The 12,266-nt window shown below is 42.6% G+C and overlaps 1 protein-coding gene across 5 annotated transcripts in view; it reads right to left on the bottom strand.

Annotated features, from left to right (window-relative positions):
- Positions 1–12,266, bottom strand: part of myrf (myelin regulatory factor) — a 236,360-nt gene that overhangs the window by 51,784 nt on the left and 172,310 nt on the right. For all 5 annotated transcript variants that reach the window (XM_080191600.1, XM_080191599.1, XM_080191602.1 and 2 more), the window contains 4 exons: positions 7,616–7,811; positions 5,930–6,006; positions 2,463–2,573; positions 328–418 (listed from right to left, as the gene is read on the bottom strand). In XM_080191600.1, the coding sequence (XP_080047726.1) occupies positions 328–418; positions 2,463–2,573; positions 5,930–6,006; positions 7,616–7,811 (475 nt within the window). The remainder of the gene's footprint in view (positions 1–327; positions 419–2,462; positions 2,574–5,929; positions 6,007–7,615; positions 7,812–12,266) is intronic.

Raw genomic sequence — 12,266 nt, forward strand, 5'->3', positions numbered from 1 at the left:
GACAGGAGCAAGATTCCACTGGGAATATTCCACAATTCCCTATGCATGCCCGGGTGATATATGCGTTAGTCCACACAGATTACTGAGTAACAATGCACAGAGTGACAGTGGAAAAAGGCATTGTCACTGATTTGGTTGGTTCCCAATGTTGTAGGGAGAAATACTTGAGAAAACAAAAACATTGTGAATAAAGCATTTGAAGGGCCAGTGACAGCTGTAACCTAGGATCATGCAGTATTCCAGATATCACTAAAATAATAAGCAGGCACAAAGTGCTGTCACTGAAATCACATAGACTGTACATCTATAAGTAAGAAATAGTCTTACCCGAACAATGATTCTTTCTGAGATTTGAGCAGCCACGAGATGATTCTGATTCTGGGCCTGAACTTGAAGGGCTACCACCAACATGAAATACCTGTGAAAGGTGGAGAGGGAAACAAAAAGAGGGAGATGAACGAAGAAAAGAGTAAAAACAGAAACATAGAAACTAGAAGCAGGAGTAAGCCATGTGGCCCTTTGAGCCTGTTCCACCATTCATTATGATCATGGGGCTGATTATCAAATTCAACATCCTGATCCTCCCTTCCCCCAATATTCTTTGATCCCTTTAGCCCCAAGAGCCATATCTAATTTCTTCTTAAAATCAGACAACATTTTGGCCTGAGCTACATTTGGAGTCGTGAATTCCATACATTCACCACCCTCAGGGTGAGGAAATTTTTGCTCACCTCAGTTCTGAAAAGTTTACTTCTTATCCTCAAACTATGATCCCTAGTTCTGGACATCCCCACCATTGGGAACATTCTTTCTGAATGAGGAGACTGTCAGAGACAGAGCAGGTTCAGAAAAGAGATCATGAAACAAGAGAGAGAAGGGAGAGAAAGGAAGACAGAAAGCTGGAAATCGACCAAGTGTAGAAATGAGGGTTAGAGATAAATGAAGTGAGGCGAAGAAAGAGAGGTAGAGAGAGGGCCATAGAAAAAGCGTGATGATGGACAGTGAAAGTGTGAGAAAAATGGTGAGAGGAATTAACAGTACAAGAGAATATTCATAAACAATATTTGTACAAGTATCATTTATAGATATAGATCTGGATATACACAGCACTACTGTTCCCCCATTTCATATCACGCTTTCTCAGTTAAACATTCCTGTCCTACCCAATACTGTAACTCTATTATAAAATCTGAATCTTTCCTGTTATTCAGCATTGGACCATGAGAAAAAGGCTTTCCCTGTTCTTTTGGCATATTCATCCAGAAAAAACATCAAGCCTACAATTGCTGTAATAAAAGACATTGTTGACACCAATCGCCATTCTCAGCAGATATCTGGTGGTTGGTGGACAGTGTGATCAGGTCAACTGTCCAATAGTCTCAGCAAAAGGCCTCAATATTTATGATCACATGACCATATTTGTGTCGGATTGTCAAGCTGTAAGCACTGAGCCTGAGATCACAGATTGGGGGACATGCAAAGAAACAGCTGTGGACTGAAGTTTATGTTTGATTTAGTCTCCTGAAGATGACCTTGTAAACTTAACTGTGAAGTTTCTGCCACAAGTAGTCTATATATAGTGGCAACGTTGGAGGATGTGTGGCACACAATCCATCCACTGGTACTTGAAATTCTCAGTATAGCTTTTATATCCTTAGGAGATCCCAAAGTGCTTAAAAGCAACACCAAAGGTACAGCAGCATTCATGAACCCAAAGGCCAGCATGAATCATCATCTCCCAGTTCTCCAATAGCACTTGAAAATTAAACTAGGGTTCTGTCAATTTGTCACAGGATCCTAATCTGTTTGCCAATGTGACATCCATGTGAGCCTGCAAATGGCACAGGGTGCAGACGGTTCGGGAAGAGGTCACCAAAATCTGTGGAGCAATTTTCAAAGCAATCATCACTCCAATTCCATGGAACTCCGTGAACTCAACAATTTAAACCTTAGTTTTCATGGAGTGTGGATCCTCTCTGAGAATCATGAGGAAAAGCAATTTAGACAAATTTACTTAGCATCCTACTTGTACTAACCCTGCACCTCTATTCCATGAAGATCGAGAATATTTATCTTAATTCTTCTTCAATCATTTCAATTAGATGGTTCTGTTACTTTTCTCTCCTGAAGGTGTTGTCTCTTGCTGGGTATGGGCACATGGCTGTTGGCTGCTTTCTGACATCTCTTCTAAGTGCCCGGGGATCTCAAGAGAAAGTGAAAGTCCTACATCAATGCAAGTTCTTTCATTCTTCACCTGCAAGCCCACTCAGTGAGTGCTGGTTCCGTACTTACACATGGGAGATATCACTGGCACAGGAACCTAACTGATGCTTCATCTCCAAGGAGCAAGAGGTGTGTTGTTCTTCTCCCTGGTGTTATAGTCATATAAGCCAGGACACATCAGTAGAAATGGGAATCCAATCAACTTCACAAGACACAATGAAACGCATAATAATATTCACCTCTGGTCTGGGTTAGGTTTGCCCTTCTTTCTCATGTTGTTCGCCGTTGTTTCACTGAAATGTAATCTTCCAACTGTGACCTTTGTGACCTGATCAGAAGGGATGTTAATCCTGGGGAACCAAAAACATCCATCAATATCCTGTATCTCTCAATACAACCAATGTCTCTTCACATCCTTTAGAATTTCTCAATATTTACCACCATCTCTCATTATCCCACTATTTATTACACATCATCAATAGTTCTCAAAATCCCCAAATATTCATTTGCATACCTCAGCATCACTCATATTCATATGCACTTTTCATTTCCGTCTCATCTTCACGTTTACTGTTAACGTGAATATTTTTCAACAGCCACTGAAGTTTGGTGATCACTTTTAATATCCATCTTTCACTTTTTTCAAAGTGAGAAATCAGTTCACAATGTGTAATATAAAAGAATTGAATCACGCTGAATGAACTTTGTGAAGTTATTGATTGTCCACAATGTGTGTGTTCTTTCTACTAGAACAACCCAAGATGTTACTTGTCTTTCCAACAGCAGTGTATCTGCGTTGAGCTTCTGAGGGCTTTAAAGTCTACTCTGCAAGAGTAGAGTGAGGGAGACTGCAACCAGTGCGAATCAGTAACAGCAGCATGAGGTGGCACAGTGGTTAGCAATGTTGCCTCACAGTGCCAGGAACTCAGGTTCGATTCCCAGCTTAGGTCACTATGTGCAGAGTCTGCACGTTCTCCCTCTGTCTGCATGGGTTTTCTCTGGGTTCTGGTTTCCTCCCATAGTCTGAAAGATGTGCTGGTTAGGTGCATCGGCCATGCTAAATTCTCCCTCAATGTACCCAAACAGGCACTGGAGTGTGGCGACTAGGGGACTTTCATACTAATTTCATTGCAGTGTTAATGTAAGCCTGTTTGTGACACTAACATATAAACTTTAACATTAAAAAACAGCAAAAAGCTGGCAAAAGCAGGTTTTAAGGACGAGGCTGTTGGTAGCTTAGTGCCATCCGAAAAGAAAGACTTGCCTCTCTTAAATATCTCAAAGCTCTTAGATTCCTTTGAAGAACAGCAATGATTGTACATGGGCAAAAATATCAACTATTTTGCGCACAGAAATATTCTGTAACAGCAGCAAGATTAGTGACCAGTTAACCTACTTGGTTGTATTTTTTGAGGGAACAATCTTGGCCAAAACCCTCCCCACCCCAGGTAAGTTCACTACTCTTGCTCTAGTGAAGACATGTGATCTTTAACCTTCACTTTCATCAACACTGCAGCCAAAATGGAGCAAGCCATTAATATCACATTGTAGACCTGATTTTCATCTTCAAGGCAGGTAGAGCGAGTTGGAAAAACTCCCGGTTCAGTCTGCCTACATTGGGAGCAAGTGCTCACAAGGATGGGATTTTCATTGTGGGGGAGCAGGTGCAGGCTGGAATTGAGCCAGACAGTCTGGGTAGTCACAGGGCTGCCAACTACGGGATCAGCTTCAGTTTTGTAGGGCTTTGTCCCAGTTAATAGAAAAACAGAAAGGGCTTCATTCCAAAACAATACCTAGAGCCCCTTATACCTCTTACGCCAGGCTGGGCCCCACTAGAAACCGTCAAAGACGCTCATGCCCCCATTCCAAGTTGTGGTACTTCCGTGCCAATTGACCCAAGTTAAGAGATTTTGAGTGTTGGCATTTTCAGCTATTGAAACTTTGAATGGTCTGGATGATTGACACTTTTATTAGCCTGTAGTAAAAGGTGTTCTTTTACCATGGTGGAAAGTTATTATACAGTGTATAGTGGGTCAATGGGCATGGAAATGCCACAGCTTGACCACAGGGGGAATAAGGGTCCATGGAGGTGGGCAGAGGGACACACTTTGGCATGGTGGATGGTGGGATAAGGGGATCTTGGCATTGTTGGGGTGGGGGGAATTAGGGGGGCGGGGGGGTTGGTGGTGGGGTGGGCATACCTTGTCACAAAAGCCATGAGGAATCATAGGAGTTTTTGGTGGAGCACACCATGGCGTTCACCTTGATGGGGGGGGAGGGGGAACATGAGGAGGATCTTTTGAACTTACCTTTTAAAAGCTCCCCTCATGCAGAGTTTGGTCTATGAAACCTCTGAGATGCCGTGAACCATAACTCATTGAAAATCTGGCCCAATTCCATGCAAGTTGCAGAGGATTAAGCTTCTCTATGCAATGCAGCCTGCCAGATCATGACTGCAGGGAGCGAGCTTTTGACTCGAACCAGCCCACACCCTTAAAAGGTAACCCTAAAAAATCGGAAATGTTGAGAATGGAGCAGGAAATCACAGGAATTGGTACTGCTCACCATTTTGAAAAAGGCTCCGAGTCATTCCGACTTGGTAAATATCAAGCTCTCTGAACAAAAAACAAAGAAAGGTACAGCACAGGAATAGGCCCTTCGGCCCTCCAAACCTGTACCGATTATGATGCCCTAACTAAAAACCTTCTGACCGTACTCAGTCCATATCCTTCTATTCCCTCATGATTCACGTATCCATCCAGATGCCTCTTAAATGTTGCTAATGTGCCTGCTTCCACCACCTCCTCTTGCAGTGTGTTCCAAGCACCCACAACTCTCTGTGTAGAGAAACTTGCCCCACACATCTCCCTTAAACTTTCTCCCTCTCACCTTGAACCTGTGCCCCCTTGTAATTGACACTTCCACCCTGGGAAAAAGCCTCTGACTATCCATCCTATCTATGCCTCTCATAATTATGTAGACTGCTATCAGGTGTCCCCTCAGCCTCTATCTTTTCAGGGAAAACAATCCTAGTTTATTCAACCTCTCCTCAGAGTCAACATTGCCAAGACCAGGCAACATCCTGATGAACCTTCTTTGCACTCTCTCCAAAGCTTCCACATCCTTCTGATAGTATGGTGACCAAAACTGCATGCAATACTCCAAATGCAGCCTAACCAAGATTTTATATAGCTGCAGCATGATTTCCCAACTCTTGTACTCAATGCCTTGACTGATGAAGGCAAGCATGCCATATGCCTTGTTAATCACCTTAACCACCTGTGTTGCCACTTTTTAGGCAACTGTGGACCTGCAGACCCAGATCCCTCTGTATGTTAATGTTCCTAAGGGTTCTGCCATTTACATTATAATTCACACCTAAATTTGATCCTTCAAAATGCATCATCTTGCATTTGTCCAGGTTAAACTCCATCTGCTATTTCTGTGCCCAAGTCTCCAATCTATCTATATCCTGTTCCGTGATCTGCCCCCTCGCCTGCTCCGATTACTGTGGTGAGTGGAATGGGAAAATTTGCCCCACAGTGTCTGGATGTAAGTCCTTGAACAGGGTTTGAAGCCATAGCATTCTGACAGCTGCTGACTGAGGTAAGCTGGTATCCTGATGGGCAAATAAAAATGACTCTCCCATTGATAGGAAAAGTTGTTCCAATTCCTAAAATGCATAATGAATGTGGCTTTTACTTACGTGACTGGGTTGAAAGGTCGCTTGCTGCGGTCTGACTGTGACTGCTCAATGTTGATGCTCTGGTTCATTGCTTCCAACTACCAAAAGAACGGTTTCAGACAATCAGCCAAACAATATACATTCCTGCTCTTTTTCAAACTTACTGATCTACAGAATAACTCATTTCCAACCAAACAAATCTATTTCAAAGGATAATGTGAGAAATGGGCATGAAACGATTCCAGCTTGGCTGCCTGCTGTCACTGCAAGGGGTAACAACGCCAATCTGATGAGTATCTTCAAAGTGAATTTGCAGCTTCATTATTTTTTAATTGCCTTCCCTCCAATTTTCATGAGAAATAATTGAAGTAGCTTACAATGGGCATCCAGTAGAACAGTACACTGCCCTTATCACCAAGGGACATGAGGTTAAAACCATTCCAAACTAATGAGAGTTAGCTTTCCATCTCTGCTATGTGGTTTTACACCAACTTGCCAATAAATTCACTATCTTACTAATTCTCCCATCCACTTCCTTAAACATTGACTCTATCCACCATTGTTGTTTAGCAGCTGGGTGATGTTGCAACAACTGATCAAGGCTTTTTCAAAAACATCTATTAAACTTGCCACCTTGCCCATCCAGAAGGATGCGCAGGTACATGGAACATCATCACCTCTAGGCTCCCTCCAAGTTACACAACAGCCTGACTTGGAAACATATCACCATTTCTTCATCAACACTGGGCCAAAATCCTGGACCCATCTCCTCAACAGCATTGTGGAAATAATGTCACTGTGTGGACTGCATGCAGTCAAGAAAGCAGCTCACAACCACCTACTCAGAGGCATAGTGGCACAGTGATTTGCACTGCTGCTTCACAGCGCTAGGGATCTGGATTCCATTCCAGCCTTGGGTGACTATCTGTGTGGAGTCTGCATGCTCTCCCCGTGTCTGCGTGGGTTTCTTCCAAGTGCTCTGGTTTCCTCCCACAATCCAAAGATGTGCAGTTTGGGTAAATTGGCCATCCTAAATTGCCCCATAGTGTCCTAAGATGTATAGGTTAGGTTGATTAGCCATGGTAAATACATGGAGTTACGGAGATTAAGGGTGGGGTGGGGGCAGTAAGATACTCTTTCAGAAAGTTGGTGCAGATTTGATGGGCTGAATGGTCTTCTTCTGCACTGTAGTGATCATATGGTTAACTAGGGCTGAGTAGTAATGAAGCCCAAATCTAGTGAACAAATAACAATTGAGAGGATGGCTGTGTGGGGAGCAATAAGATATCACTCTGACAGAGCAAGATGTTCTCAGGATGAAAGGAACCTAGTGGATAGTGAATAAGGCAATCCTTCACTTGCTCAAAGGGCTCTAATCAAAGATCAGAATCATTTTCATGTCAGATTTTATCTGGATTTATTTGGTGAGGTATCGCTGCTGAATGACCATGAACAGGCAGTTTGCTGATGGTGGGAGATGGGGAAATGCAACATTTGGACTAGTTTGCAAATGAAAAATACTCTTGTCCCTGGCTAAAGTTGCAAAACCTGCAGACAACAGCTGTACAGCCAGTCATTCAGAGAAAACAACAATGTTTTCAGACCATCGTTTTTGGTAAGATTGGTAAATGGAAGAGAATGCATCCAAGAACCCCCCAAATATACTCATTAGAAAAACACTCTTGGCCATTAACAAGTAGCACACACCTTCACACCATGCAGCTTCAGGAAGAAGCAATCGATCGGTTTGAGTCCCTCAGGGGTTTTCACGTATTTGGGGTCACCCATCATGCCAACATAAACAGTGACCTGGAAGTGGTTCTTCTTTTGACAGACAAAAGCATCGTCAGGTACAGAGAAGTTAAAGCCTTTGTCAGCATCTACCCGATAGCTGGGATTAGGTCTGTAAAAGAAACACAGAAATTCAGAGCAGATACTAACACCATCAATAGAAAACTCCAGGCATTGGATCACAACGAGTTAAATTTCACGTTGGAAATGCCACATGAGGCTAAATTTAACAGGGAGCCAGGAGTGATCTCACTAATGCCAAGTATAACTGAAGCATAACTTCCCTATGTGGTGATCTTACCGGCCTGTCAGGCCAGTTGATTGGTGTGGCGAGCCAGTAAGGTTGCTATTCATGAGCTTATTTAATATTATTAGTGAGCCCAGGACGCAATTGGCCAGGTTCACTTGCCTTAATGGCCTCACCATTGGGATCAGGTGGTTGGGGGCAGAGATAGGCAGTGCCCCCTGGGGAGGAGGGGACATGATTGGGAGGGGTTGATTGGGGGTGGGGAATGATGTCCAAGCAGGGGAAGATCTGGGGGTGCAGGTAGGGGAGTGACAGATTCCCAGGGCACCATGTATCCTTGTACACAGCACACTGGGAGATCAGGGTACATGCGCAACAATGCTTTCTAGCAATCTGCAGCCAACTTCCCAGCATGAATAGGCTCTTTCCACTCCCCTTACTGGCAAGAATCACACTTTTGTCTCATTTATTTTTCTAAGTGCCATAACATAGCACCTGGGAGCTAGCCCAAAAATTGTCTGCGACTCCCTCCCGTTTTCTCATTTGTTCGGCACTTTAGAATTTTTTTGATAAGATCGTCCCCCTACTCCTAGATCCCTCTGCAATCTCTCACCGTTTAGGTAATATGCTTTTTAACTTTTAATGACAAAATGAACATTTTATCATTCACCCACGTTATACTTTATTTGCCAGGTATTTGTCCACTCACTTAACCTATCCATATCTCTTTGTAGTCTCCTTGTGTTTTTTCCACGCCTTACTATCCTACTTGTCTTGGTGTCATCAACAAATTTAGCAACCAAAACTTCAGTCCTTTTATCCAAGTCATTTATATAAATTGTAAAAAGTTGAGGTCCCATCACCAATTTTTATAGCACATTGCTCATTACATCTTGCCAACTGGAAAAGTGTCCATTTATGCCTACTCTGTTTCTTATCAGCTGGCCAATCTTTTCTCCATGCTAATATGTTACCCTCTACAACATGAGCTTTTACTTTCACAATACCCTTTGATTTTGCACCATATCAAATGCCGCTTGGAAATCTGCATACTGTGTATCTACTGGTTCCCCTTCATCCATAGCATAAATCACTTCATCAAAGAACTCTAATAAATTGATTAAACATGATTTCCCTCTCATAAAACCATGGTGACTTTGCCTGGCACATTACATTTTTCAAAGTGCCTGCTATAACTTTTTTAATAATAGCTTCTAACATTTTCCATATGACAGATGTTAAGCTAACTGGCCTGCAGTTTCCTGCTTTCTGTCTCTCTCTCTCTTTCTGAATGAAGAAATTACATTTCCAATCTTACAGAAATTCCCCAAAACTTGGGAATTTTGGAAAATTAAAATCAATGTGTCAACTATCTCATTAACTACTCCTTTTAAGACCCTTGGATAAAGTCCATCAGGACCTGCAGTTCCAACAATTTTCTCAGTCCCACTTCCCTGGTGATTGCAAATTTCCCAAATTCCTCCCTTCCTTCCATTCCCTGATACACAGATAATTTTGGCAAGTTACTTGTATCCTCCATAGTGATGACTGATGTAAAATATCAATTCATGCCATCTCCTTATTTTTTATTATTAATTCTCCAGGCTCACTTACTGTCAGACCAAATCTCACTTTATTAATTCTTTTCTTTTTAAAATATCTATAGAAGCTTTGATGTGTCTTTATATTTCTACCCAGCTTTTTCTCATGCTTTGAGTTTTCCTTCCTCGTCAGCCTTTTGGTGATTTTTTTTGTGTATTCTGTCCAGTCTTTTGATCTGTCACCCATCTTTGCATAATTACCTGATTTCTCCTTAAGTTGGATCTCTATATTTTTTAAGTGGATCATGACTGGCGATTTAGAACATAGAAACTACAGCACAAACAGGCCCTTCGGCCCACAAGTTGCGCCGATCACTTCTATACCTACCAAGCCACAGAACTATCTGTAACTCCCAATCCCATTAGACCCCATGTACTCATCCAGAAGTCTTTTAAAAGACCCCAGCGAGTTCGCCTCTACCACCACCGACGGCAGCCGATTCCACTCACTCACCACCCTCTGAGTGAAAAACTTACCCCTAACAACTCCTCTGTACTTGCTTCCCAGCACCTTAAACCCGTATCCTCTCATAGCAACCATTTCAGCCCTGGGAAATAGCCTCCGAGAATCCACCCTATCTATTCCTCTCAACATTTTATAAACCTCTATCAGGTAGCCTCTCAACCTTCGTCTCTCTAGGGAGAAGAGACCTAACTCCCCCAACCTATCTTCATAAGGCATGCCTCCCAATCCAGGCAACATCCTTGTAAATCTCCTCTGCACCCTCTCAATAGCTTCTACATCCTTCCTGTAATGATGCGACCAGAACTGCGCACAGTACTCCAAGTGGGGTCTGACAAGGGTCTTATAAAAGACCCTTTCCTGAAAGACCTTTTGCTAAAAGAATTTGGAATTCCTCTTTCTCATTGGAATGTACCTGTGCATTCTGAGATTTCCATTAAATGTCTGCCACTGCATTTCTATTGATCTACCGCTTAACCTAAATTACCAGTTCATCTGGGCGACATGGTGGCAAGCACTGCTGTCTCACAGCACCAAGGACCCGGCTTCGATTTCAGCCTCGGGTGGCTGGCTGTGTAGAGTTTGCAAATTCTCCCCATTTCTGAGTGGGTTTCCTCTAGGTGCTCCATGGTAAGTTGCGTCTTAGTGTCGGGGGATTAGCTGGGTAAATATGTCGGGTTACGGAGATAGGGGCTGGGTGGTTGATGTTTCAGGCTTAATGGGCCAAATGACTTCCTTTTGCACTGTAAGGGTTCTATGATTCTAGCTAGCTCTACTTCTATGCCCTCCTAATTTCCTTCACTTAAGTTTAAAATACTTGTCTTGGATCCACTCTTCTCCTTCAAAGTGAATGTAAAATTAAACCATATTATTATCACTACTACCAAGGGATGCCTTCATTCCGAGGTCATTAATTAATCCTATCTCGTGGCACAACATAAGCCTGTCTCTGGTTGGCATCAGAATGTGTTGTTCTCAGAAACTATTTCTAAAATATTCTATGAATTCCTCATCAAGGCTATCTTTGCCCATTGGATTTTTCAAGTCTCTATAGAGATTAAAATCTCCATGTTTATCACTGTACCTTTCTGGCAAGCTCCCATTATTTCTTCCTATATACCCTACCCTATAATTACTGTTAGGGAGCCTGTGCACCACTCTCGCAATTTACTTTGTCATTTCTCAATTCTACCCAAACCATTTCTATGTCCTGATTTCCTGAACTTAGGTCATTCCCTGCTAATGTGGTAATGCCATTATTAACAGAACTATCCTTCCATCTTTTCCCCTCTCCATGTCCTTCTTAAATGTCACCTACCCTTCAATATACAGGTTCCAATCCATGTCCTCCTGCAGCCGAGTCTCTGCAATGGCTATTAAATCATACTTATTTGTTTCTATTTGTGTTATAAATTCATCAGTTTTACTTCATAAGCTATGTGCGCTTAGATACAGAGCCTTTAGTTTTGTCCTTGTATTATTTTTGTAACCTTTAGCCTTATCTGCTGATTTGCTTTTAGATTTGTACTCCCTGTACCTTACTGTCACCGTCTGTTTATTATTTCCCACGTTTATATATTTCTTTTTTCCCTTGTCTCTTACTATTTGATTTACCATATCTTCCCAAATTTGATCCCTTCCCCCCACTACTTAGTTTAAACCCCTTTTTATTTCCTTAGTTATGCAGCTCGCTAGAAAACTGGTCCCAGCATGGTCCAGGTATTAGTCATCCCAAATGTACAGCTGCCACTTTCCCCAGGACTGGTACCAGTGCCCTACAAGCCTGAACCCATTTCTCCCACACCAATCTTGGAGCTACACTCTTATCTCTCTAACTTTATGCCAATTTGCAGTGACTATTACCATAATGACGCACACTATAGACTTTGTCAGGAACACAAAGGGTACTTAGTAGCCCACAAGCTGCACCAGCCTCTATATGTCTTCAGATTACCCACTCTCAGTCCCAAGTGATCCCTTAAGTCAGGTGATGCTCTTCTGCTGTGTTGCCCTTAAAGGGACAATCACAATTACCCTTGAGGTTCTGCTTTTAGCGCATAGTTCCTCATACTCTCTATACAGAACCTCTTCCCTAGTTCGTCTTGCACTATGTGCACCTTGACAACTGAATCCTCTCCCTCCCACTGCATGTTCCTCTCCAGCTCTGAGCAGATGTCCAAACTCTGGCACTGGTCTGGCTATGCAGCCGCCTGGACTTTTGTGGCTGAGAGCAGTGTCAATTGCCCTCACTATACT

Source organism: Carcharhinus amblyrhynchos, chromosome 6 (assembly GCF_965287045.1).
Source record: "Carcharhinus amblyrhynchos chromosome 6, sCarAmb.v2.hapA, whole genome shotgun sequence".
Taxonomy (NCBI): Eukaryota; Metazoa; Chordata; class Chondrichthyes; order Carcharhiniformes; family Carcharhinidae; genus Carcharhinus; species Carcharhinus amblyrhynchos.